Source organism: Balaenoptera ricei, chromosome 14 (genome assembly GCF_028023285.1).
Source record: "Balaenoptera ricei isolate mBalRic1 chromosome 14, mBalRic1.hap2, whole genome shotgun sequence".
Classification (NCBI taxonomy): Eukaryota; Metazoa; Chordata; class Mammalia; order Artiodactyla; family Balaenopteridae; genus Balaenoptera; species Balaenoptera ricei.
In genome coordinates, this window is record NC_082652.1 from 7,000,068 (window position 1) to 7,026,404 (window position 26,337).

The following is a 26,337-nucleotide window of genomic DNA, read 5'->3' on the forward strand; positions in this document are numbered from 1 at the left end:
GCCCCCCCCTCACAAACCCGAGACCCGTCTTACTAACTGCGCATGCGGGAAGCTGAGGCTTCTTTCCCGCGTAGCTGCAATAGGTTCCCAGAGAGCCAATCAGACGAGAGGACTTGACTGCAGCCCCGCCCCCTCCCCTGCCCCACCCCCTTCCGCGGGCGTCGGACCTCCCCCTTTGGTGAGAGCTGGGGGCGGGACGGGGGAAGTGGACGCGCGCGCGCCGCGGCTCGGCCGTCTCCGCCCCCTTCCGAGCAGCCAATCGCAACCAAGACGCCGGGCGCGCGCACGCTCCCTTGAGTTTAACGGTCGCGAGAAGCGCTCGCCCGACACTGACATCGGCAGTGGGAACGGCGGCCAGGTAAGCGGCCGCCAGCCTGCGGGGAGCTGCCGGCCTGCGGGGAGCTGCCGGTCGCGGGAGACAGGGCACGCGACTCGAAGACACCAAGTCAGCGGTCCCCTGAGTGTGCTGATGTGTTAGGGTGGGGGAAAAGGACACTCACACAACGCAACCTCAGCGGAGCCCGCGGCCGTGTGGGGGCTTTGCTTGCGGCAGTGCACCTTTTCTAGACTCTGACCTTGAGTGACACCCGCGAGGCCCAATCGCTGAGCGCCTCTTCCCGAGGGGCGGGGGGCTTGAGGGATTTCTCTCTCTCTTTTTTTTTGACCAGCTTCCTGGGCTTACTTTGAGAATCACGATTGTAGTTGTTGGACCGGTGGTTTTAACTCCAGCCTCCCTGGTGCCTACAATTCAGGCAACTGCGTGGGTTCTCCTCGCCTTCGTACTTTAACCCGAGAGCCGCCGCCAGCAGCTGCGGTCTGGCTGTGAGCGCGAGAACGTCAGGATCTGGCCTCAAAACCTGAAATCATGCCTTCTTTCCCCCTCTCAGGCTCCCACCAAAGCAAAACGCCTGGTTAACTTTTATATTCTCAGCAGACCCCCCATCAGTCGTTCCTCTACCCCCTAACTCCCTTTTTCTGCTAGGAGCTGGGGTCATCAAAAGCGTCAAATTTTGTTGATGGGAGATATAAAAGTCTCTGTTCTTATACCCATTCTCCATCAGGTTCTTAAAATTTTGCATTGTATATCTTTTTTTTTTTTTTTAATTCATCCCCCACTCTCCCACCCATTCCTCCCCACCCTCACGCTCTGCTGGGAAAGCATCGCATTTCAAGATGCATCTGGATCTACTGCATCCGGATTAACTCAACGGGGGAAATTATAGATGGGGTTGCAGGCCGATCCGCGTCCCTGGAGAGCTTGTGTTTTCCTGCTGGAAGAGCAAGGTGATTTGAATCCAGGTATTTTCGTTGCCAGATGGAAGGTGCAGCCCCTGACTTTTTCAATACCCCATTTGTCGTTGGTGATGGGCTGAGTCACTGGGGAGAAATCTGTTTAGCTAGGTCCGGTTACCCTTGGCCTTCACACCTGTCCCTGAAGGAAATGGTTCCTTTGTGAGCTGATGCTCTCAAGGTTGTGCTTTGTAAAACCAGGCCCTAGAAAGTGGGAACCTAGAGGAACCAGAATAATAGGTAATTTTCCTCTATTGCACCCCCTGAAGTTTCCATCTTGTAAGCAGCATATGTTTTCTGTATTCTTCCCCCTCCCCCACCCACTTACTCCTGGCTTTTTTTTAAGGACATGAATTCCTTAAGAAGGAGGCATGCTGTTTGACTTGTTATAGCCAATTTACCTCTGTACATCTAGCTTCAGTTAAGTTTTAGTGGACCTGGCAAATAGTTTATTTTTTAAGAAGTGATAGCATGCACAGAGTACAAAAGTACTCTACGTGTACAGTATATAGTGCACTCCTTCCACTCCCACCTTCCAGCCAGTGGGGAAACAACCACTGTTAACAGTTTAATTGGCTGTTTTCAGTACCAGATTCAATATAGATACCAAGTAGTTCCCATTCATCTATTCACTGTATAAATCAACAAGCATGGATACTTGGTAGAATTTATTAAAGGAATGAACAAGGCACGTATCAATAAGTATTCCAATTGTTACACTGTAGAATTGTGTCTGGAACCTTGATTATTAAGCACATAAAATTGTGAAATATTACCTGAAAAGATACTACTACTTCTGCAAATCAGAAGATTTGTAGATTTTTTATTGAGATATAATTTATATACCATGAAATCTACTCTTTTAAAGTATACAATTCAGTGATTTTTAGTATATTCACAGAGTTGTGCAACCATCACCACTGTGTAATTCTAGAAGTTTTCATCTCCCCAAAAAGACACCCCATACCCATTTTCGTCACTCTCGTTCTCTCCTTCTCCCAGCTCCTGGCAACTGTTAATCTGTTTTCTGTCCCTATAGATTTGCCTACTCTAGATACTTCGTATAAATGGAATCCTACAATACGAAGTCTTTTATTGACCTTCTTTTACTTAGCATAATTTTTTTTTTTTTTGGCCACACCACATGCAGCTTGCCGGGTCTTAGTTCCCCGAATAGGAAGTGAACCTGGGCCCACGGCAGTGAAAGCTCTGAGCCCTAACCACTGGACTGCCAGGGAATTCCCTTTGGCATAATGTTTTAAATGTTTATCCACATTGTAGCATAAATCAGTACTTTATTCTTTTCTATGAAAAATATTCCATTATACAGATACACAACATTTATTTATCCATTCATCAGTTGGACATTTGGGTTGTTTCTGAATTTTGGCTATTATGAATAATGTTGCTATCCTTAATGTAGATTTGTATAAAAGGATCAAGGTTTCCAAAGTCTTGAAAAGACAGTTGCTAGGTTTAATGGCTTTTTATAATAGTTTTTGTTCCTCATTCATTTTCAGACTCTCCTGGGACCTTCAGACATTTCACAGTCTGAATGTCAGCAACTGAAAATGCCTTTAGACGATGAAGCATCTGAAGATGACTCAGATTCAGTTTCTTCAAACAGTGCAAGAGCCATTTTCCAGTGAGAGAGTGTAACAATATCTGTACGCTATGGAAGATTTTGACTTGGGGAAACCCTTACAAAAAGCTTCATCTTCCGTAGAATCTGATATAAAAAATTCTCCCCATTCTCTTGGACTGAACTTAAGTACTAATAGGTAAGAATGGGATAGATTTTTTTTTAATGTAATGACAAATCAGAATAACTTTATTTGCATAGTTTGCCAGTTTATCCAAATAGTGTCATAGTTACTGATTTGCATTTAAAAAACCCCAAAACTATGATCAGGAACTGTTCAAGGACAGTTGTTTGGGTTAAGAATAGTTTCAATCCTTTCATGTTTTTCATTTCTCCCAGAGATGTACTTTTGCATGGGGAACATTGTGAAAAAGAATTTGTTTTGCTAGTTGGAGTTTTCTTTACACTTTTTTTGTTTTCGGTAAATTACAGGTATATGTTTAAAATTTAGTTGTTTAAATATTGTTTCTCCATTTTGAAGTTAAGAGGACAAATAATGTTTCATATTGCAGAAATACCTCACCAATCTGGAAAGTAGCAATTAAAGTTGAATACTAGGAAGTAAGCAAAAAAACAGGCTCTGAGTTGACAAAGTAGATGCTATCAAACAATGCATTTTATGCATTTTCTTTTTAAACTATCCCATGTTTGGTTTGTTTTTAATGAGGGCCTGTTTACTCTCATTTTGTACATAGTCTGGCAAGTTGATTATTTGGTTTCTAAATTACAATAGGTTAAAAACAGCAAAGAGGCAGGACCACTGGAGAGGAGATCACCTATAAAAAGCAGGTACAATAAAACAAAAGCACAGCAGTCTGGGGCCTACTGGTAAAGGAGCAAATTTACACACAGTAATAGGTCTTGAAGAAATTGTGTATTTTAAATAAATTAATTCACTAAAAGATTTGTTCATTCTTTGGTCTCAGGAGGAATTCAAGGCAGCTTACAAGAATACATAAAAGAAGAGGAGAAAGCATAAATTAAAATAGGGAGGAAAGGGGAAAAAAAAAAGCTTGGGATATGGTCCAGGAATGTTTGCCATCGTAATCTATACCCACTTCCTGAATGTTGGCCACGCTATTTGTTTCCTGTATCATTTGGCAGCCCCTTTGAAACCCACTTCTAGAAGAAACCCCTTTTAGAACATAGTGTTTGATTTACTTGGAGGAACTTAAATGTGCCTTTCTAATGAAAATTATGTAACTGAACCGTCTCCCTTTTCATTGTGACTGGCAGTTAAATTGACCAAATTTAAACTTGATTATTACACAACTATAATTGTATATTTAACACTTAATGGACAACATATTATGTTCTTTCCCTTGAATTTTTATGAGTATTTTCTCTGATCCTCTTTATTATTTTACTGTTATTTTCATTAGTGTCCTCTTTTTTGCAAATTGTGAAACAAAACAGAGTATCAATAAATAAAGTGACCTTTCAATGGTTAGAATTTAAATAAATTTTAATGTCCCTAATTATGCCTTGTGTTTTTATAAAACAAATCTGAAATAAACTCATCTCAGATTTGGAAAAGCAGTCCTCCTGGAAAGAATCAGTGCTATTTTACGCACTGAATAGGCTAAATAAGTCCTGAATATTTGCTGCTAATTTGGTTGGCACTACTTTTATTCAAAGACAGTGCAAAGATAAGCATCACCTTATCACACCAAATTAGGGGGATCCAGTTAATAAGACTTGACTGTAATTCTGGGCAATGGAGAAAGAATCTCCATAACAATAAAGGGCTGTTCTTAAAGTGGGGTGAAATAATCCTCTGGAATAATTTAGATCAGAGTAGCTTAGAATTTTTCTTATTGTTTAGCAGAAACTTTTATTTTCTGCTGTACTCTGGAGTGTTCTCTCACTTCTGAAGAAGGTTTTTCTGTTGTGTTCTTAAAAATACAATTAAGTGCTGTCTGTCTTTTCACTGCTATTTTCCTTTCATGGACAAACTTGTGATCAGATTTTCAGCAAATGAGGTGCCATTAAGAAGGATTAAATATCAGTAGTTTTGTACTGCTCTGCTAAATCTTGAACTGCTGAATTATTCAACACTTTGGTAGAATGAAGAAAACCATTTGAATTATTTATGTTTCAACAGAAGTAGTCCCCACCTTAGTACAAATGGGGTATCCTCTTTCTCAGGGAAGACCAGACCATCTGTAATTCAAGGTACAGTTGAAGTCCTAACCTCTTTAATGCAAGAACTACAAAACAGTGGAAAGACTGATTCGGAACTTTGGAAAAACTGTGAGGTATCTAGTTTTGTTTTATTTGTGGAATTAAAAAAATAATTCTATTTATAAATATGCCTCTACTAAACTCTGAATTATAGAAATTTATATCCTAAAGAGCATGATACTTAAGTTATTGCTAGAATAAAGTGGTCAAGGATATTAATTAGGGAACAATATAGAACAAATGTGAAAAATGATCAAAGGTACGTTTTAACAAAATATAAGTGATTAGACATTCTAATTTATACTTTAAATGTGAACTAAAATATTGTCTTTGTTCATAAAAATGAGAATTCCAAAATTATTGATATTGTTACTAATTCTGATCTTTTAAGTAACTTATACAGAATTGTCATCATTTTGTAAAACCTAAATCCACTTTGAAATATTTCTAATTATAAAGTAAGGTTTCTGTTTAATACCTTATCGCATTTAGCTGTGCTACATTGACTTATATTGGTTGTTCGGTCAAGTGGTTCTTTATTTTGTCCATAGGTTAAATTGTGATATAAAAATTTAACAGTTAAAAGAATACTTACAAATAAGTTTTGTGTCATGGAATAATGCCCAAGATAGACTTTTCCAAGGCTAGAGTTGGTAACGCTTTGTAGAAATGTGTAAAACATTATTATTAAATTCTTTAGAGAGCAGTAGATTTTGTTATAAATGTTAATCATAGTTTTAAAACTATGTAGAATAAATGGAATGAAAGATTATCTGGTTTAAGAATTCAGCAGCAGCCACCCCTAAGTGTAATTACTTATATTCATTATCCATAATCATTGGAATTATAAAAATGACTATTATGGCAAACTTAAAAGAAAACTGGGTTTTAATTTTTGATACCTTTTTTTTCCATATAACAATCAGTATGTGCTAATGCAAAAGACCTATAAAATGCCATTGTAAAATGATGTAAATAATAATGGAATGTTTTATGAAATGCTTCCCCTAGTATACTTACTCATTAGCTTATAATACCTGAATTGATACGCTTTAAAAAAAAAATGAGGCATTGCCTCAATGTGGCTTGACTTCTGGCAAATTCATTTTTAAGTAGAAATTGTTACTTTTAGACTTTGAAATCAACATCTTAAATCAGAATCAGAATATATTTGTGAATTTAAGACACAGATGATTACAAGCCAGAATACCAACCAGCTACTTACACCTTTTAATATTTGAACCGGTTTCTTTCTTTCTGCCCTTTCTTCTCCTGTGATCTAACAGATGATTTTTATTCTGTTGAGTATTAACTGACTACTTAATTTTTATAATGTAGGCATATAATTGATTATTCACTGAAGAGCTTCTTAAGCTATTTCTGACTTTGACAGAATATGAAATACTTTTTTGGCCATTTCAGTAAAATTTCTTGAATTTGTTTTGTGTGTTTTCATAGCCTGTGAAAATAAAAGTCTCTGATGCTTTAGGGTAATGATTTAGACAGAATGGGAGGGTAATGATTGCGCAAGTCTTATTCCTGACTCTTCCCTGAATTTCATGTTTACACCTTTCTTTTGGAATAGTAACATTTGTCTGATTTCTACCACTTATAAGAAACTAATCTACATTATTACAGTAAAGAACTAAACCTCCACAGAGCTCTGGAAGAGATCTGGGGATGACCTGATTCTTTAGAATTCCTTTATAAAACCTCTCTTCTGGGATTCTTAAGTTTATCACTGCTTAAACTTGGGAAGGTTATGTATTTTTATTAGATCAGGAAAGAATCTTTTAAGACATTTCCATAGAAATACTTTTTTTTTTTTTTTTTTTTAAATTTTATTTATTTATGGCTGTGTTGGGTCTTTGTTTCTGTGCCAGGGCTTTCTCCAACTGTGGCAAGCGGGGGCCACTCTTCATCGCGGTGCATGGGCCTCTCACTGTCGCGGCCTCTCTTGTTGCGGAGCACAGGCTCCAGACTCGCAGGCTCAGTAATTGTGGTTCACGGGCCCAGTTGCTCCGCGGCATGTGGGATCTTCCCAGACCAGGGCTCGAACCCGTGTCCCCCGCATTGGCAGGCAGATTCTCAACCACTGCGCCACCAGGGAAGCCCCTAGAAATACTTTTATACATTCTTAAGTACTTGCTAATATTTCTATGATTGTAAGAAAAATTTAAAAGCACATCATTAAATTATTTTAGCATTTTAACAATTTAGCACTACTGATTATGTATATAATAGTAATAGTTACGTGATAATTATTGAGCATTTGCCAGGCAGTATACTAGATACTTTGTTAGCGGCACTCACCTTATTGGACCCAAAGCCCTCTTTTTATAACAGTTTTCAAAATAATATCAACTTATATTGTCCTGAAATGAAATTCACAGATAATATAACCTGCCTGTATCTGCTTTAAAAAAAAAAAAATCAATGTAATGTCCTAACTGTGCTATAAAAGAGGAATAATAGTTACTTATAATAAGATAATATGTAAATGTATAAATACTCAGACATACCCGCATTAGACAACATAACGTAGCAGCAGTCTGGTGTTCACCTCTGTGTAGACTCACCTTGAACGCAGCAGCTATCAACACAGACTGATACATCTGCCTTGCACTGATGATCTAGCACCGCAACTGGTGACATGATTGTTTGAAATGGTGACTCATTTCTGAGCACGTTCTGAAACATCTTGGTAGTTGCATTCCTGGACAATTGAGTGATTTGAAAACTATGCAAAATATGTATCATTTTTATAATATGAAATGGACACAGGACAGTTCTTTATTGTCAGGGACTATCCTGTGATTTGTATCCCTGGATCCTGCCCACTAAATGCTGGTGGTGCTCCCGCGATCCTTGTGACAACCATGAATGACCTCACAGATTTTCAAAATATAGTTCCCCCATTGAGATCACTGCTTTACATGCATCACATTTAAATCTAAAATGTAGTCCTCTCAGCCACCTATGAGGTGTTGCTGTTCCCCTTTTATAAATTAGGAAACTGAGGCATAAAGAAGTTAAATTTACTTGTTCAGGACCACCCAGGTTGTTGGTGGAGAGGTGGGAGTCTGGCCTGGGAGAAGCCCATAGGACGTTTCCCAGGCCAGACTAGAGCAGCGGACGGCAGCAGCCCCGTTCAGGCTAATAGCGCCAGGCACCTGCGCTCAGGGGGAATCCAGGCCCCCCTGCCCTCCGGCACGTAAGATGCGGGTAGTGTACATAGGTTTAGTTGGAAATGAATAATAGCCCTTCTTAATAATTAAGTGTATAATGTTATTCACAGTATTAGTAATATTCTTAAATTAGCTTACTTAAAATTAAAACATTAACAATAAAATCTGACTTGGAAAAACAAAGTCTCCACTAATTTATGGCCTGAATGAACTCTATTCATTTGTATCCTAAATAAGAAAATGATGATAAGGATGTGATTAATCTCAAGTGTCTCACATACTATGAAGCCATTTTTTGTTAAGTAAATTGTTATTCTATCATAATTTAGTTTTATGTGAGTAATAACTTTATTAGGATAAAAATAACCCCTAAAGGTATAGGGGTATAACTGAATAAGGAAACTGTTGCCTGCTGATTTCTTTTATGTTTTGACTAATATAAGATACCTCACATTGTAAGTTGAGAAGGTAAGGGACTTGATTTGATCTAGTCCACCTCGTCCTGAAGTCAGTTGATTTAGAATTCACGCTTCCTATCAGTACCATCGTATTTCATTTTGAGGCTTTCTTTTCCAGTCTTGAGGTTTTTTCCCCTTTACCTTTATACCGTTATACAGGTTTCAACTTAATTCTGTTATATAAGTGGCTTTCACCATGAACCTGAAGGGTCCCTGGATTGTGTAGTCTATAATACCAAGAAAAGTGCAGCTAGCAGTATCCATTGTTATACACTCGTTTAGACTGTGTATCTGAGTGTCCACTCTGGGCCTTGTGTCCTAGGTGCTGGAGACAGGGTGGGCGCAGGGGTGGGAGACAGACAGGTTAACCAGGAGAACAAGTGAGATACTTTCCGACTGTGGTAAACGCTACAAAGGAACTAAACAGGGTGCCAAGAAAGAGAGAGAGTGACTCTGAGGATGGTCTGGGAAACTCTTTGAGAGAAGATGATAATTGAGCTGAAATCGCAGCGAGGGAAGAAGCCAGCCACGTTGAGAGCTGCGGAGAGAGCTTTCCAGGTAGAGGGTGCAGCAAGTGCGAGACTTTTGAGGCGGAAGACAGTTTTGGCATGTCCAGGGAACAGAAGGGGGCCAGCGAGGCTGGTGTGTGTCGAGAAAGGGACAGAGAGACTTGAGATGACGCTGGGAGGTGTAGATGAGCCAGATCACGCAGGGCCCTGTAGGGAATGACTGGAGTGGAAAGACACCGAAAGGTTTTAAACAGGGAAGCCAGTTGTGGTAGCTACTTGTTGACATTGTGTGTTATTACATACGGTCTGTTACTGATAGTAGACCAGCCTTTAGATTGAAGTCAGCCTCTGGAGAAGTCCGTGCCCCCTCTCCTCCCGTGTTTTGGCCTAGTCTAGTTATAAGAGCACTTAGCTACTACTCGTGGGGGTCAGGATGGATCAGGACCTAAAAGTGGCCGTGGAGGGAATTATAGGTCGCTTCCATAGGTTTTCAGAGTCATTTTTTCATTCTTTTTCAGCTGCAGTGCTTTAAAGCACTTTAATATCTGACTCTAAAAAAGGTTTTTTAACTTGAAGAACAACTAAATTAGGGATCACATTCTCCTAATACTAAACTATTTGTTGTTTTAAGATGAGGGATTCTTTTTCTGGGTCCAGGTTAGTGTTTAAGAAAACCATTAGGTGTTATGAGGAAAGGAAGAGGGACTTAAGACAAATGTAAAGTACAACTAGCAGCAGTTCTTGATTAATCAGAAATGGTAGCAGATGACATCAAATTAAGATGCCATTTGAAAAAGGAGATTTACTCAGACCCTCAAATTTACCCAGACCACAGGTAACATAAGAAAGGGGTGCCCAAGCCTATGTCTGTGTACTTTTGCATTAAATTTAGTTTTATAATTAATTTAGCTTATGATTTTTACATTAAAAATACATTTTTAAAAAAGGCTCTGTCCCACTGGAGGAATATTTCTGTGAAATATTAGGTTAAAAATTTATGTTTAACTAAAATATTTTATAATTTACTAGACCAGGTGGTTACAACTATTCAATTTGGTGGAAAAACAATGCCAAGAGCAGATAGTTGCCCAGCAGGAACAGTTCCACAACCAAATTCAAGTAAGTTCTTTATACTGATTCTTGTTTTATATTGTAAGATTTGCAGAAGAACCAATCAGTTAATTTTTTTTTTTCCCTTTTTTTTGGGAGAAGGAAGGATTCATTACTTGCAGCAAATAAGGAGAACACCGGGGATCTTTTCCCAAAGCTGTGTCTCCCCAAACTGCAAAACTGGGGAAGTTTTAAACTAAGGGTATATGCATAATCGTGAGGGGGCTTAAGCAGAGGAGAGCTCAGCGTAGAATTGGGACAAAGGCCCACAGAGTCCAGGCTTTACTTGGTTGAAGTCAGGAGGGTCAGCAGCAGCATTCCATCCTCCACCTGGGTGGGGGCCTGAGTTCCTGGTGTCAGGACTTTCTGAAGCTCAGGTTCTTTGTGTCTCATCCCAGGAAGGATTCAGTGAGAGACAAAGTGATAGGTAAGAAGTAGATGTATTTATTTAGAGGTACGCATTCCATATATAGAACTCGGTCTGTCTCAAAAGGTGAGAGTGGCCCTGGGAGAAATGCCAGAGTGTGGGCCATCTCAAAGGTCCCAATTAGTTCTTTATATCAGTTTTGTTTATAAGCTAAATATAATGCACATGTGTCATCTTTAGGGTAATATCTCTTATTTTTAAACACAATATTTTAAGACATTTATAAAAATGTGACGTTAATATACATCCTTAGCCAAATCTGTAACTTTTTATTTTCAGCGTATACAGAAGGAGATAAAAAATTTAGTCAAGTTACAGACCAATAATGCTTCCTGGGCGTCCTGTGATAGAAGTTCTTTAAGCAGACAAATATCTTCAGAAAGTCAAATGGGTTTTTTTTCTGAAAACAGTGAGAGAAATGAATCTGTTATCAGTTATCCCAAGTCTAAAGAACCTGAAATGCAGCAAGAAACATCCATGTCACAACCAGACTGCAATGTGGATAGTAGCTCAGTGAGCAGTGGGTATGGTACCTTTTGTGTCTCAGAACTAAATACCTACAAATCTAAGGACGCTCAAGAGTTCATGGAGCACGCAGAGGTTTCTAAAGGACAGTTTGGAGCACCGGTGGTGCAAACGGAGTCACTTGTAGATGGTGTGAAAAACCAGAGTTTTTATATACATACAAATGAAGAGTTTTGTGCATCTTTAAAGGAAGATACTCCCATTTTTCCTGGTGAATTTGAACACAGTTTTCTTGGTGAAAATAAGATTTTGGAAGTATACAGTGGAAAAACAGATAAGTAAGTAGAATTTCTCCATCATTTGAAGGGAGTTTGACTTGTTTATTACATTTATAATAAGCTAAACATGTTTAGTAAATACAGCTCCTTTTAGTTGGAATGAGATGTGTTTGAATGTCTATCAGTTTTATCAAATTGTTTTATTTACTGCCTGTTGAAAACTGAAATTAACAAAGCACACTATATGCTAACGACATCTGTCTTCCCATTTACAGTGTTATAAGACTACTAAAACTCTTAAGGTGAGAGGCCTTGCCAGAAAAATACCTTTTATATTTTCTAGTCACTATCGACTTGCTGAAAATTATAGGACTGCATCAACAGTGGAATTTTGTCGCACATGTTCATATAATTTAAAACAAAAAATTATATACAAGCATACTCAGTTTTATGTTTTTTGTTTATAAGAAGAGATTTTGTAAGTTAAATGACATTTTGATTGACCCAGGTAAAAGAAACTTTTGGTAAAAGAAACTTTGGCTGAATGTTTGTAAAGCAAATAATCACTTAAAATTATGTTCCGTTTTATGTCTCTGAAATATGTCATCCAGTGTAAGATATTTTGCCGTGGCAACAGAAATCTTGGGTACCCGTAAGTATAAGTCCATCTAAAAAAGTATGCTTTCACTGTAGAGATGTACTGAGTACTTGAAGGGGCCACTATAGTGGTTTTTGTTCTGTTCCATGGCTACAGACTATAAGTATTGTTAATCACTGCTAGTCAGTCTTTTTCTTCATTTTGCCTTTAATAATAAGATATTGTAAAAAGAAATTTATGTGAATCAATAAAAATCCATCCTCTCTCTGCTATTAGAAAAACAACTCAAAGCATTTTCCACTGACATAGTATCTACTAGTGTTTAGTTTTATTTGTGAAGGACAGCATTTAAAGAGAGGTGTTTTGTTTTTTTCTTTTTAAATAGTAAATCTATAACATCATGGGCTCAAAAGCTGAAGCAGAACCAACCAAAGAGAGCACATAAAGAAGAGGGGTGTTCAAAATCTGTGCAAGGAAATGAGCAAACCAAGAAATCACCAATTGAGAAAGTAGGTGATAAGTCACTTGTCTCTGGCATGCTTCATCTATGGACAATTAGGATAATTATGTTGAGTTTACCACATGTTCATTAACATAAGTTTTTTGCCCTTTGTTTTGTATTGTTAATTTGTTCCATTGACATATCTTTTTTGGTGTCTCAAAGGATGGGAAACAATGCTCCAATTAGTGGTTCTTTAGTAGGCCGGAAATCAAAACTAATGAGGGATAAAGTACTACTAAAAAAAAATGAAACATTTTGTAAAGGTCCTAATTCTCTTTGTACTGCAAATGTTTACATTTAGCCAGAGAGTAATATATTGTTTTTTAAAAAACTCTCAGATAATTTTGTTCTACTGTTAAGTTGTAATAAGTAGTACTCTGTGTGTGAATGCTTTAAGATGCCATTATAAAAACAGTTGAAGCTTGGACAACTCTGAATTTATAATCCAAATTGTAAGAGATTGAATGTTTAAATTCTAAACATTCATTTAAATTCCTTTTGCTCATATAGCAGCTGCTTTTGTTAAAGAGCTATAGCTACTGAGTAAGTTTTAAACATCTTTAAAGACCTTTTGGCCTAAATTGTCATAGAATAACATTGTTTAGTATAATACATTGAGATCGCAAAGTCAAGTCTCTCTACAAACTTGATTCTTTTAGAAACTGGCCATGTCTTGATCATCCTAAACATAGTCTTTCCATCTTCCTTTGAAAAAGATCTATTAAAGAATAGAAGTTGTGGGGACATTCCTGGTGGCGCAGTGGTTAAGAATCCGCCTGCCAATGCAGGGGACACGGGTTCAAGCCCTGGTCCGGGAAGATCCCACATGCCGCGGAGCAACTAAGCCCGTGTGCCACAACTACTAAAGCCTGTGCTCCTAGAGCCCGTGCTCCGCAACAAGAGAAGCCCCCGCAATGAGAAGCACATGCATTGCAATGAAGAACAGCCCCTGCTCGCTGCAGCTAGAGAAAGTCCGCACACAGCAACAAAGACCTAACGCAGCCAAAAATAAATTAATTTAAAAAAAAAGAGTAGAAGTCGTAAGAAGGCAGTCCCTCAGCCTTCATAAGGCAATATTTCTCTTGCAGTAAATTTTCTTTCTTCAGCCCATGATACTTAGGCTTCTTGATATCATCATTTTTTTTAACTTACTCAGATTTGTGTTGAGGAGGGAAATGAAGGTGAAGAAGCTCCATGAACCATCAAGCCTTGGGGGCTGGTGCTGTATTGGTAGCTCTGTTCTTTTGAACCTGTGTGCCATCAAGCATGGTATATCCTTATTTGGTGTGGTGGCATAAAAGCATTTGGAGACTGGGGTGAAAGTTGTTTTTTTCATTGGAATAGGTTGGCAGAAATGGAGAATGTTTTCATATATAGTAGCTTCATTTTTTCTGTTTTCACCTTAACTGAAACTCAGTTTGTGGAGACTTTTTCACTTCTGATGAACTTTGGATTTGTGGTGTGTAACTCGGTGGACTCGCTGTCTTTTGTGACTGTGGATCGGTATTTGTTCCATGTAGCCCTGTGGTTTCCAGAATTTGCTGCACATTCGCGTCACCTGAGGAGCCTTAAAAATCTACTTATGACTGGCCGCCAGCCCCAGGCGGCCTGTCCTCATTGGTGCAGTTGTGACCTATGATCAGGTGGTTTAAAAGCTCCTCAGGTGATTCTTATGTGCTGTAAAGCTTGGAACCAATGATCTAGCCTAATTTTCTCCCTTGATTCAGTCGAGAATCAGACAAACAGCTGAAGGATCAGAGACACTGCCTGAGAAATGCCCTTGGGGGGATAGGTCTACCTAGTAGCCTGTTCTGCCTCTGGGGATGTCAGTTGCACAGAAGGTAAAGCTGTGATGAGGGCATGATTCCCTTTGAATTTTTCCTTTTCTTTGATCATCTCTGGACAAGTTTTATTTTTCCTATTTTTTAAAGGTGAATTAGATATTTTTGCTATTGAATCATTAGGGGAAATCAAGTTTCTTTGGTATGTCCAAGTTTTACATGGCTTTCAGGTAATGGTGGTTATTGAATCAAAGACACCACACCTGAAATGCACTTCTTACCTGCGTAATTCTGAATCAAATTCTGTGGACTCACAAAAGTTGGAACTTTCTTCTTTAGTTCATCCTTTCTCTTCTCCCATTGTTTTTTTTTCCATTTTCAGTCTAAATCCAGGGAATCTTTATGATCAGAATTCTCTTGGGATCCAATTTTCTTTTTATACACGGTAGTTTATTTTGGGTCCTAGCTATTTTGAAGCATGTCTTGAAATCGGGTATTGTTTAGCACAAGGATTTTCCAAAGCTCAGGTCGGTCTTTGTTTCCTTGGTCCTTTGTCTGGGACAGACTGCCTGTTACCATTTCCCCAGGTGTGGGCTCCATGCTGGTTTTTCGGATGCTGCTCGGCTGTTACTGATGAAGATCCTGTGCTAGGCTGAGGCCAGCTTCTTGGGAAGGGCTTTCCTTGCACCATACTTCCGTTGCTCTTTAAAAGCCGGGCCTGTTTTCTTCAGCCGATGCCTGGTGGCCCGGAAGAGTGCAGCAGGCAGCCGTGTGAGGTGAGCCCCCTCCAGCCAAGGGGGCGTGCGTCAACTGAGCGCGTTAAGTTTTACACCAAAGAACCGGGAAAAAGTCAAAATATTTTAATTGGGATTTTTCACTTAGTCTTTTGCAGTCAGCTTCTCTTGGTCTGTTAAGTACAGAGGTGCGACAGAAATTTGAACAGGTAGGCGTTTTAGGAGAGACATTTGATGAAAAGGAGGCTAAAGTGGTTCCTTAGAAGGCTGAGGGGATAACCCCTCCTTGGTATGTAGAATGTCATCAGCTTAGTGTGCTTTTGCTTTTTCAGTGGGTTCACAGGTGGTTGTAAGCAGGTAGAGCTAAATACTTTTTAACAGGAATTAAAAGTTTGATGTTGGTGGAACTGATAAGAAAAATTCCGATGAAAATCACATATCTCTCTGGGGAAACAGATTTCTTGTGACAATACCAGAGATATTGTGAGGAGAGTTTAGCTTAGAATTTTTATTAGAATTGAGGATAAGTAAGCATTTTTAGCCCTTTCTGGTAACCAATTATTTGCATATAAGATGTAGTCTACTATTTAAAGTTCATATTAATTATTGATATGCAGTTTTTAGAGTTGATTTATTGTAGTCTTAATGATAAAAATGAATTGTTATGGCTTTTACACTAATTTTTATACGAAATGACTTTAATTCTAGGCACTTGAAGTTTCTTTTGGAAGTTGATGGCAAATTATAAATACATTTTCTTTTTTTAAAAAAATTAATTAATTTATTTTTGGTCGTGTTGGGTCTTCGTTGCTGTGCACGGGCTTTCTCTAGTTGTGGTGAGCAGGGGCTACTCTTTGTTGCGGTGCACGGGCTTCTCATTGCAGTGGCTTCTCGTTGCGGAGCACGGGCCCTAGGTGCGCAGGCTTCAGTAGTTGTGGCACACGGGCTCCATAGTTGTGGCTCGTGGGCTCTAGAGCACAGGCTCAGTAGTTGTGGCACATGGGCTTAGTTGTTCTGCGGCATGTGGAATCTTCCCGTACCAGGGCTCGAACCCGTGTCCCCAGCATTGGCAGGCGGATTCTTAACCACTGCGCCACCAGGGAAGTCCATAAATACATTTTCATTCTGAACTCATAACGTCTGCTTCTGGTTTCCTCTTTCATCTCCACAGAGAATCAAAATAAACTTTTGTAAATTACACAGGAATAGAAAATCCTTCATTGTTAATTCCTATCATTTTGCGATTCTTGTAACCATGGGGAAAACCAGGCTTGCTTTCTTTGTGAACCTCTGAAAGTTTCTCTACGCCTGGGTTTGACACCTGGCTCTTACTCCTTGCATCAGCAGTTTGTGCCTAATGATTTTTAGCTGGCAACTAATGGTTTTCTTTCTTGAATTGTAGTCTGATTTCACTGCTGCTACACATTCTCGAGCTTTTTACCTCAACAAACCAGATGAGAGTCCAAATTCTTGGATGTCTGATTCAGGAGCAGGTATGATACTTATATTTCTAGAGTTTTTTTCAAAATAATAACGTATGCATTTCTCGTAGGGTGATAATCATGTATATTAGAGTGGTTTCTATAAAAGTATTATGTGTTGTCTTGTGCCTCTGGTAGCTGTAACTTCCTTACTTGCCTTACTTTGTGTTACAAGTTCTGTAAAGATAGAAAGAAGTACTTTTGCAGTTATTTCAAACAGCTGCAAAAATCATCTCAGCATTTTTCAGATACTCCAAAATGAATTAAGAAATTCAAACTGTCTGTAAGCCATTCTTTACTCTCCATGGTGAGCTTATTTTAGCTTTAATGGCTTTACATACTGACTCCTTTTTCCCACAATCCCACATACAATTCAGGATGAATTAGCTTTGCCTTGTGAAAATTACCATGATCCGATCACCTGTCGCCACCTTCCTGCTCTCACCCTAGCAGAGCCCCATCACCTGTCCCCTGGGTTCCTGCGAGCTTCCTAACCAGCTTCCCTGCTTTCACCCTTGCAGCTTCCATCTGTTCTCCACACAGTAGCCAATGCGATCCTTTTTAAAGACAGGTCAGATCTTGTGACTCCTCTGCTCAAGCCCTGCGGCGGGTCCACTTCCCGCAGAGTAACAGTCGGGAGGGAGTCTGTCCTCACAGAGGCCTGCAGGCCTGGAGACATCTGGCTCTGCTCTTTGACCTTGCTGTCTGCTGCTCTCTCCCTTTTTCTGCTTCAGTGGAGAGGCTGTTTGCTCAAATATGCCAGATAAGTTCTCATTTTAGGGCTTTTGCTTTGGCTGCTTCCTGTGTGTGGAATGTTCTCCCCCGCCCCTTGCGGGGGAGCTCCCTCATATATGGCTAACACGGCCAACCTTGACCACCCTATTCAAAAAGAGCGCCTGCCCTCCCTTCCCCACGCACTGCATATTCCCTTACACTGATTTTTACATTTTACTAGAGTGCTTACCACCTTCTGACATGCTGTGTGTACTGCATGATTGACTTACAGTGCACGGCTTGCTCTTCTCGCCTCCTCCTCCCCAGCTGGTACAGTAAACGCTCAATAAGGATTTGAATTATTGAATTCTTTAGATTGCTTCTATGTAAGTCTGTACTGTGTATAAAGGAATTGTCTTTTAAAAAAATATATTTTAAATTGCATGAGTTTATCTTGACTTTTAATAATATGATAGTTCAGTTTAAAATATTTGGATCATTAAGTTAGGACTCTTACATGGCAAGGCATTTATGTAAATTTTTTCCCTTCCAAATTCAATTTCCTCTATCCAGATAGCCAAAAACTTCCCGTATTTAATTTTCTTTAGGTAAAAATAAGTTATTCTAGAACACATACTTCCCATGTTTAATTTTCTTTAGGTAGAAATAAGTTACTCTAGAAAGCATTTTTGTTCTTTTTCCTCACCCTTATCTATTCTGTGTATTTGTTCACATTAGGACTGACTTACTGGAAACTGGAGGAGAAGGACATGTATCACTCTCTGCCTGAGACTTTAGAGAAGACGTTTGTTCCAGCCTCCTCCACGGATGTATCACCAAGCCAGGTAATTTAATAACCCACGATGCACGTGTGTATTTGTGTTATACAGTTGTATACACTATTTCATTTACAAAGTTCGTATTTTTCAATTTCTTTTTTTTTTTTAATAATTAATTAATTTATTTATTTATTTATTTTTGGCTGTGTTGGGTCTTCGCCTCTGTGCGAGGGCTTTCTCCAGCTGCGGCAAGCGGCGGCAACTCTTCATCGCGGTGCGCGGGCCTCTCACCTTCGCGGCCTCTCTTGTTGCGGAGCACAGGCTCCAGACACGCAGGCTCAGCAGCTGTGGCTCACGGGCCCAGTTGCTCCGCAGCATGTGGGATCCTCCCAGACCAGGGCTCGAACCCGTGTCCCCTGCATTGGCAGGCAGACCCCCAACCACTGCGCCACCAGGGAAGCCCTCAATTTCTGATATACAGAAAAATGCATGGGCTTTAAATCATATCCGCCTGCTTTCAGATTTGGTCTCTGTCATTCACTGCCTATGTGATCGTAGGAACGTTACTTAAAAATGGAATTAAAAATGCCTGGTTAGTGTTTTGTGAAATTAAATGACATGGTTTTGTGCCCACTATTTTAAATACAGTAGGTACACAAATAAACTTCTTCCCCCGTTCCCAGACGTGGTTTTGATTTTCTGTTCTGTTACACCCTCCCACTGATCCGTTTGTATCATAATTATGAGCAATTTAATTTGCTGTTTTGATTTTCTTTGAGCAAGAAATGTAAATATTTTGTTGACTTCAGAGCAAAGAAATAAAAATATCCAGTATGTGTACATCGATGTATATATCTCACTTCTGTGTTTAGATCAGGAGATGAGAGAATAGGTTGGAGGAAAGGAGAGATACAATTAAAGTAACCAGGAGAGCTGTAAACACGAGTGACAGGCATAGACGGACAGGACAACGTGGGACCAGTGTATTTTTGGACATCGGAGTCCCAGAGAGGGTGGGAACCAGCATTCTGTCCTTCAGGAAAGGAGGAAAACAGAGACAGATAAACACTAAGAAGGAAGGGTGGGGGAAGTGAGATTGAGGGGTCTGGGAGACTCAGTGGGCTTTGCAATTACAGGGCTCACTGTGTATGTTTCTTGGTCTTCAACATCAGTAAATTAACACTATATTTTGTTGACTCAAAATATAAAGTTGCCATCAATTTTAAGACTTCCTGTTTCATATTCTACCAAGAAAAAAAATTCATCAATCAGATGGATACAATGCTTTCTTATCCCTTAGAATTTATATTTTGTAGACGTAAACATACATTTTTATCCTATAATTCTCGTACATACTTATGGATAATATAAATGAAGTAAATTAGTTGAAACTTCTTTACCTACAGGAGCTTACACTCCACACTCCTTTCTTTTTAAGTCAGTGTTGGTTTCTGTGTTTTCCACATGCCATTTCCCTCGGGCCACCAAGAGCATTGGTGACTTGGCATTTCTTTAAAAAAGGATGAAAGGCCTTGGTGCTGAGTTTTTACCTGGCTTAGTAGTTATGTAGGACTGGCCTGCTTTTGACTCTCAGATGGGGAATGTTGCTAAACATGTCTAATTCGCTGTCCCTTAAATACTGCTTCTCAGGGGTTCCAGCGTAGCCTCTAGGATTTTCTTCCAAGCTGCTGACACCTATTTGGCCAATTTTGAAAGCTTTTTTATTTGCTTATGAGCAGGCAGTGACAATTATGTCACAGCTGCTACTTGACCAAAGGCATTTGTAAGATGCTGTTAATTACAAGAGACATCCTCACTTCAGAGATGTTAAAATATGACAAGAAGAGAAATCATAAAAGTGGTGAAAAGGGAACCCCCTAGCAGTCCAGTGGTTGGGACGCTGCGCTCTCACTGCCGAGGGCCCGGGTTCAGTCCCTGGTCGGGGAACTAACATCCCACAAGCCACTCGGCACACCAAAAAACAAAGGTGGTGAAAAATATTACCTCGTATTACAGTGAGCTCTAAATAGAATAGTTGCAACTGTTCACCCAGGGCAGGATTCCTCAGGCTGTAGCCATAGTCCAAGAGCTGCTGCTTGGCATAGATTTCAGTGCTTGAAAAGGCTTCCAGGTTGTTGGTATATAAAAAGTAAAATTTCAAAGCAGGATTATAGAAATTGTGGTAAATTTTAAGTGTTTACATTTAACAAATTAATGCCTTTAATGCACACACAAAAAGTATAATTAATTGTCTTTTTCACAAGCTAGTTATAGAGTTTATTAAAAAAAACATTAGTTCATGGTGCTCTGCAGTCTGTCTATGTAGGGTCTGGAAATGGGACAGTGTAAAAGTTTAAAGCTATAGGACGAATGTGTTCTTTCAGTGCTTTCAATGTATCTCTCGCTGAATCTGTAATCTCATTTGAGAGAATGTCCACGGTTTAAATTTGAGGCCCAGGGTTAAATGGTACCCCTGTCGTGCCCTACAATAAGTCCCACGTTGAAATAATTTAAGCCCAGTGTTCTAATATTTGGAGTTTAGGTTTGTAACACTTCCAGTGTAGCGAAGCCCTGATTTCAGCTGTAGAAGTTAGGATTGTATCTTCTTCTTCTTTTTTTTTAAAAAATATTTATTTATTTATTTGGTTGTATGGGGTCTTAGTTACGGCATGTGGGCTCCTTAGTTGTGGTATGCAAACTCTTAGTTGCAACATGCATGTGGGATCTAGTTCCTCGACCAGGGGTCAAACCCGGGTCCCTTGCATTGGGAGTGAGGAGTCCTATCCACTGTGCCACCAGGGAAGTCCCCGTATCTTCTTATTTTACTAATTAAAAAAGGGTCTTATTTTCATTGGGTAACTTCTTTCTTAACACTTCTTGTTGTCTGCCAACTCTTAAACACGAATATAACTACAGAGCTGGGGAACTCCACCTTTTGACACCTGTCCCTTTGAGTCACAGGAAATTAATCTGGCCAGAAGTTTTCTTGCTCTGATTCCTTCATTCATTATGAAGTCTTTTCTTACCTCAAAACTTGGTTCTTATTTTGAGTAAGGAGATTACCAAGGATTTTATTCTTTGGAAGTGTTCTTAGGCTGCTAAATATCTTAGGTTTAAATTATCCCCTTAATATTTATTGTTAGAGGGTATGAAAATTTTTTCATTCTGAGGGAGCCTCATAATAGGTAATGACTTCCAAACTCTTATTACAAATCTGGCAGTCTGGCATCTCAGTTTATTTTAAATTTTTCAAAAATCTTTTTATGGTGCTGATCTTGATATCAGGAAAGTTAACTTTTTTCATCATTGATTCGTTGATAATATTTAAATAATTTTGTTTCGTATCTTTAAGTCTAATACTAGTAATGAGATGAAGCTACCATCACTGAAGGATATTTATCATAAAAAACAGAGGGAAAATAAGCAGTTACCTGAGAGGAATCTCCCTTCTGCTTCCAACCCAAATCATCCACCGGAGGTAAAGTTGACAGCACTCTGCTGAGTGACAATGCAAGATGCCTCATGACTCTTAACTCTCATCTTGAGCTTCCTTTTCCCTAGGAGATCTAAAGCCTACTCACTTGAAAAACAAAAACTGAGTACAGAGGGCGAGAGCTTACTGTTGTCTGTCTTATTTCTAGGTACTGACTCTAGACCCAACATTACACATGAAGCCAAGTCAGCAGATTTCAGGGATTCAGCCACATGGCTTTTTGAATGCCCTTGATGACAGAATATCCTTCTCACCGGACTCTGTTCTAGAACCTAGTATGGCTAGTCACTCTGACATAGACTCGTTTTCACAAGCAAGTCATGTTACTTCTCAGTTATCTGGATTCCCAAAATATCCTTCAAATACAAAAGTTTCTCCAGTGGACTCTTGGAAAAATCATGCATTCCAAAACGAAAGTAGGACCAGTTCCACGTTTCCTGCAGTATATACTATTGGTAGTAACGACATCTCAGTCAACAGTGTAGATGAAGAAAACACTGGCCTGGTACCTTTTGCCTCAGTCAGTCAGTCCCAGCTTCCAGGTACAGCCAGTGGTGTCCCAGAATGCATTTCACTGACTTCCCTGGAAGATCCTGTGATATTGTCTAAGTATGTATTTCAGTGAATGGCTTGTAATGTCAATAGGTTTTTTATGATGTCTGTTTGAATGATGAAAATTGTTTTTATTGAACTTCAGTAATGTATAAAAAATTAAAAAGATAATATGTTTATAAGGTAGACCATCTAAAATATAATGTCTTTTTTTTTTTTTGCTTTATTAGTTGTCATTTTGTGTATTAATCTATTATATTTTCTGTGGGTGTATAAAGGAAAAAGCCTGTATTTTTGTGTATGAGAATCATTATGTTCTTGGTTTTTCTTATCGAGATAGTGAGGAGATGCTTCCTAAATGATGTTTTTTCCTCTCACCAACAGGGTTAGGCAGAACCTGAAGGAAAAGCATGCTCGACACATAGCAGATCTTCGAGCTTATTATGAATCAGAAATAAATAGTTTGAAACAGAAACTGGAGGCAAAAGAAATTTCTGCAGTTGAAGATTGGAAGAAAACCAATCAAATTCTTGTAGACAGGTAAGACTTATAATTTAACTGTAAAGTTAGTGTTTCTCCAACTTGGATATATTATTTTCCCTAAAGTATAATATATTGTGATGTTAAAACACTTTGAAAACGTGTGCTTTAGATTTGAAAATTTTCACACAGAAACATGTTTGCCTAAGTAATTATTTTTAAAGATTTGAGGGAATTCCCTGGCAGTCCAGTGGTTAGGACTCCTTGCTCTCACTGCTTAGGGCCCGGGTTCAATCCCTGGTTGAGGAACTAAAATCCCGCAAGCCGTGGGTGCAGCCAAAAAATAAAGATTTGAGCCATCCTCTTACAAAACACTGATAATTGATGAGGACATTTGTTTTGTGTGGGCGAAATACTGAAATAGTTGAGCAGATTTTGTATATGTAAAGGAATGTCATTTATGGGAGGATTAATGCTCTACGGATTCCCTAATAAGTCTATGATTGATGTCCTGGGGCAGTTCTCAACCTTTCTTCATACCCAGATATGCATAACTTTAACCCAGACACTCTTGAACCTGTGGAAACAGTTATCTCATTCAAAAAAACCATAGACACACAGGGGAGAATGGTCTTATACTAGGGATAGCTTTCCACTTATTTTAGGGAGAGAATCATTTACAAAATTTGATGCTTTTACTAATATTAATAACAGCATACTTGAGGGACTTCCCTGGCTGTCCAGTGGTTAATTTAAGACTCCATGCTTCCACTGCAGGTGGCTTGGGTTCGATCCTTGGTCAAGGAACTAAGATCCCACATGCCATGAGGCATGGCCAAAAAAAATTAAAAAAATTAAAAAATAACAGCGTACTTGCAACATACTTTACAAATGGAATTAAACAGATTGAAAACTGATGGAGTCTAGGTGACAGCAAAGTCTTCTCTAGGGCAAAAAAGACAAAACCCCTTGAGAAAAGATTGGGAAGGAACTGAAATCTGATCCAGTTAACAGTTTAACTTGGAGAATTCTAGGAAAACTAGCTTTTATTTATTTATTTATCTATTTATCTCTTTGGCTGTGTTGGGTCTTTGTTGTGGTGCACAGCCTTCTCATTGCAGTGGCTTTTCTTGTTGTGGAGCAAGGGCTCTAGGCACATGGGCTCAGTAGTTGTGGCAAGGGCTCAGTAGTTGTGGCTCGCGGGCTCTAGAGCGCAGGCTCAGTAGTTGTGGAGCGCGGGCTTAGTTGCTCTCTGGCATGTGGGATCTTCCTGGACCAGGGCTCGAACCCGTGTCCCCTGCATTGACAGGTGGATGCTTAACCGCTGCGCCACCAGGGACGCCCGGAAAACTAGCTTTTGTACTAGCGTGTGGTCGCTGTGGTAGTTAACATGCTGTCTTGATCCTGATCCTTTCTGTAGCTTCCATTTTGCTGTTGGTGGTGGCGATGGGGGTACAATGGCAGAGAAGTACTTTGAAAAGAGCCAGGAAAAAAGGCCAGTTTTAGGTTTTCTAGGACAAAAAGAAAAGAGTAGATACCAGGCTGGGAGAAGTTGGTTCTTATTTTTGTTTTGTTTTGTTTTTTAAGAAGGCACAGATGACCACAGGTACTTCCTGTTGGAAAACAGAAGTCTGAAAGAAGCCGACCAGTAGACCTTGTTAGGTCAAAGACGGGGTGCCAAAGAAGGGGAGCTAATTAAAACATCTTTATGTCTAGAAGCTACTAGAGCACACGGAGCAGTGAGAGAATGTAGGAGGAGCAAATTGGAAGTCAGGGTTTTAAATAAGTGGTCGTGTTATAACAGTAACAACAGCAATCTTGGTAGTGGAGTAAATGTACTGATAGCGTGCAAATGAAGAGCAACGCATTATTTTCTCCCACCACTACCCCTAAAGGGCTTGATTTGGCCTACCATATAAAACTGTGTTACAGAAGACAGTAGAAACAAAATGGGAAGTTGCAGTTATTTAGAACTGGAAAAATGATTTACCTAAGACAAAAACCAATATTATGTTGTCAGTATACACAGCAATTTTTTCAGATTTCAGAATTGCAAATTGGGGAATCCCACTGCTATTGCAGATGGGACCATTAACACTTATATTGTCACACAATTGCAACTTGGGGGATGAGATCTCTGGCATACGGGAATCAGTGAGGTAATTACAACAGAAAAATAACAACACAGCAACACTTGACTATTTAGTGATCTTTGTTTCAAGAACAGATTCATCAGTATTTCATTTCTGCAAGGCATTAATGCATAGTGGGTAGGAGCATGACTCTGGAGCCAGACTTCCTGGCTTAGAATCCCAGTGTGACTCTGGAGAAACTTAACTTCTCTGTCTCTGTATTCTCATCTGTCAAATGGGAATGATGGCAGTCCTAACTCACAGGATTGTGAGGATGAATGCAAAGTGCTTAACATAGACTGAGTGTGTAGTCAGTGCCAAATAAGTATTAGCTTTTATTCGCAACACATCATTGAACACTGATTCAAAATGGTGACCAAATTCTTCCATGTATTTTCTTATTTTGAGGTTCTATGGTAATTAACTTTACAAAGAAAGTCTTTAATTATAAGAATAACGTTCATGCTGATTTGAAATAGTACAGAAGGATTTAATATGAAGTCTTTCTACCCCATCTTCTATTTTCACATCCTAGACTTAATATTTTGCATCCCTCCAGAAATTGTAATGCATATACATATATATTTTCTTCATAGATCAAGTTATTTTATGCAGTTTTCTATATCTTGCATATTTAATTTTTATTTTTTAATGTGATAAAATAACTAAATCTACCATTTTAACTATTTTTAAGTTTACAGTTCACTGGCATTGTCCATTCACATTGCTGTGCAACTGTCACCAGTATCCATTTCCGGAACTTTTTTTATCTTGCAAAACTGTCATTCTGTACCCATAAAACAATAACTCCCCATTACCCCCTCCCTCCAGCCCCTGGCAACCATCATTCTACTTTGTCTCTATTAATTTGATGCTTCTGGGTACCTTGTATAAATGGAATCACAGTGTTTGTCCTTTTGTGTCTGGTTTATTTCACTCAGCATAATGTCCTTGAGGTTCTTCCATGTTGTAGCATGTGTCAGAATTTCTTTCCTTTTTAACATTGAATAATACTTCATTGTACACACACCACACACACACACACACACACACACACATACTGCATTTTGTTTATATCCATTCATCCCTTGGTGGACACTTAGGTTGCTTCCATCTTTTGGCTATTGTGAATTTATGCTGCTATGAATGTGAATGTACAAATACCTGCTCATATCTTGCTTTGTTCACCTAATATTTCTTAGGGATCTTTTCATATCATTTTTAATTTTTTCCAGATACTATAATATCAGGTTCATTGGGTATATTTTACTAAAATGGCATCCTTAGTCTTGGCTAACATTGGAGAATTTGTTTTACGTAATATGTTGGAGAATCAGTTAGATTTTTATAATACTTTTAAGAGAAAGGATTTTGTCTTTGATTGTTTTGTTTCAATATATGGTTTCTAGATGTGGCCAGTTAGATAGTGCTCTGAATGAAGCTACTAGTCGTGTGAGAACACTTGAAAATAAGAATAACTTGCTGGAAAGAGAAGTGGTAAGTAAGTACTATATTTTTTGTTCTAGTGGCTTAATGTTAA

General features: G+C 39.0%; 1 protein-coding gene across 11 annotated transcripts in view; it reads left to right on the forward strand.

Annotated features, from left to right (window-relative positions):
• The first annotated feature begins 286 nt into the window (after positions 1–286).
• Positions 287–26,337, forward strand: part of MPHOSPH9 (M-phase phosphoprotein 9) — a 55,138-nt gene continuing 29,087 nt past the window's right edge. For 5 of the 11 annotated variants that reach the window (XM_059894198.1, XM_059894201.1, XM_059894202.1 and 2 more), the window contains exons 1-12: positions 375–1,284; positions 2,811–3,071; positions 5,037–5,190; positions 10,301–10,390; positions 11,088–11,611; positions 12,535–12,658; positions 16,569–16,659; positions 18,100–18,206; positions 21,493–21,618; positions 21,782–22,242; positions 22,570–22,725; positions 26,207–26,294. In XM_059894198.1, the coding sequence (XP_059750181.1) occupies positions 2,965–3,071; positions 5,037–5,190; positions 10,301–10,390; positions 11,088–11,611; positions 12,535–12,658; positions 16,569–16,659; positions 18,100–18,206; positions 21,493–21,618; positions 21,782–22,242; positions 22,570–22,725; positions 26,207–26,294 (2,028 nt within the window). In that variant the 5' untranslated portion in view covers positions 375–1,284; positions 2,811–2,964. The other 6 variants (XM_059894195.1, XM_059894197.1, XM_059894196.1 and 3 more) reach the window with 6 other exon arrangements.